We start from the raw sequence: 1,474 nt of genomic DNA on the forward strand, positions 1-1,474 counted from the left end.
GGGCACACACCACGGCGGACAAGTGCTGGGGGCGGCGGATGCTGGAGCAGAGGACGGACACGCACCTCTCGATGCTGATGGCCGTCAGGAGGTACAGGCCCATGTTGTAGGAGAACAGCGAGAGCAGGAGGAGAGACCTCAGGTACGTCAAGGACACAACAGTGGAGCAGGAGACGTTCTTCATCACGTAGAGCAGGGATGAGGTGACCATGAAGAGGAGGAAGGTGAAGTCGGCGACGGCCAGGTTGAGGATGTAGACAGTGATGGGGTTCCTGCGGATGCGGAAGCCGAGGAGCCAGAGGACGGCCCCGTTCCCCGCCAGCCCGCAGAGGCAGATGAGCAGCGTGACAGTGTCTACGACCACGTCGGTGACCTCTATCCTGCACGGGTCTTCTCCATCGGTCTCCAGCACGGGCGATGTGGGAGGTGGGGATGTCTGGTTCAGCTCCATGGCGGGAGATGGGATGTGGTCCCCGGCTGCGGGCAGAGCAAATGGGGAGTTAGGGAACCCCAAGAGCAAGAAGGATGTGTCAGGGAGAGGGGTGCTGGTGATGGGGCGCAGCAGGGCTGGGCACAGGAGGGTGACAGCAGGGCTGGGGAGGCAGCTGCCTCCCCACTGATGGGCTGGGGGATGCGTGCGGAGGAGAGGACGGAGGCACTCCGAGGGAGGATGCGCGTGGGAATGGTTGAAGGGGCTGTGGGGAGCTCTCGGGAGACGCAAGCAGCTCCTAGGGCTGGGCCCCCATCCCGCCCCCCTACCTTCCCAGGCAGCAGCCAGGCCTACCTGCCCACACGTCCAAGCAGGGCAACCTCCCTCTGCTTTTCCTTGCCACGATCTTCTTAGATGAGGAGAACTGGGGTCTCCACGTCCTCGGAAGACCGGAGCAGCCTGTCTCTCCTCCAAATAAAGCTGCTCTTTGGGGCGTTTCTGCAAGATCACGCGTCAGGTGGTAAGAGAGCACTGGGCAGCTTCAGAGACAGAGGCTGCATCACCGAGCCTCTTCTCCTGTCAAATTTCTGTTGGTCTTGCGGGAAAGGAAATGTTTTGTCCGAGAGAATACCCCAGAGGACGAATGCTGCAGCAGCTACATCTTGCTGTGAAAGAATCTTGATGCTTTTAGGATTCAACCTGATATCTCATTAGACTGGTAATTACCACCTTCCTAATTGTTTTATTGTGCTCCAGTCTCCTCCCCCCACCCTGTCCTGATGCTGGCATCTTTCTAAGATTGTTCATTACTGCATCATTCGCCTTCCAGCCTCCCGGCATGTGAATCGCCACTGTCTCTCCTTCATCTTTGTCGTGCATCAGGCCTGGATGGGAATTCGGTGTTCGAGACATCGGTTCGGACTTTACCCGGCTGGTCTGGGGGCTGCAGTTACTTCCCAGCCAGGCTGGTACCCACTGAGGGAGAGGGGGCACCCAGTGGCAGGAGGGTGGGGGATGAGCCAGCCATAGGGTGCAGCATACACC

At 59.2% G+C, this 1,474-nt stretch overlaps 1 protein-coding gene across 1 annotated transcript in view; it reads right to left on the bottom strand.

Annotated features, from left to right (window-relative positions):
* Positions 1-451, bottom strand: part of LOC104516121 (mas-related G-protein coupled receptor member H-like) — a 914-nt gene extending 463 nt beyond the window's left edge. Inside the window, exon 1 of the mRNA XM_010160347.1 lies at positions 7-451. Within this exon, the coding sequence (XP_010158649.1) occupies positions 7-451 (445 nt within the window). The remainder of the gene's footprint in view (positions 1-6) is intronic.
* Positions 452-1,474: the final 1,023 nt, after the last annotated feature.

Source organism: Eurypyga helias, unplaced genomic scaffold, assembly GCF_000690775.1.
Source record: "Eurypyga helias isolate BGI_N326 unplaced genomic scaffold, ASM69077v1 scaffold22270, whole genome shotgun sequence".
Taxonomy (NCBI): Eukaryota; Metazoa; Chordata; class Aves; order Eurypygiformes; family Eurypygidae; genus Eurypyga; species Eurypyga helias.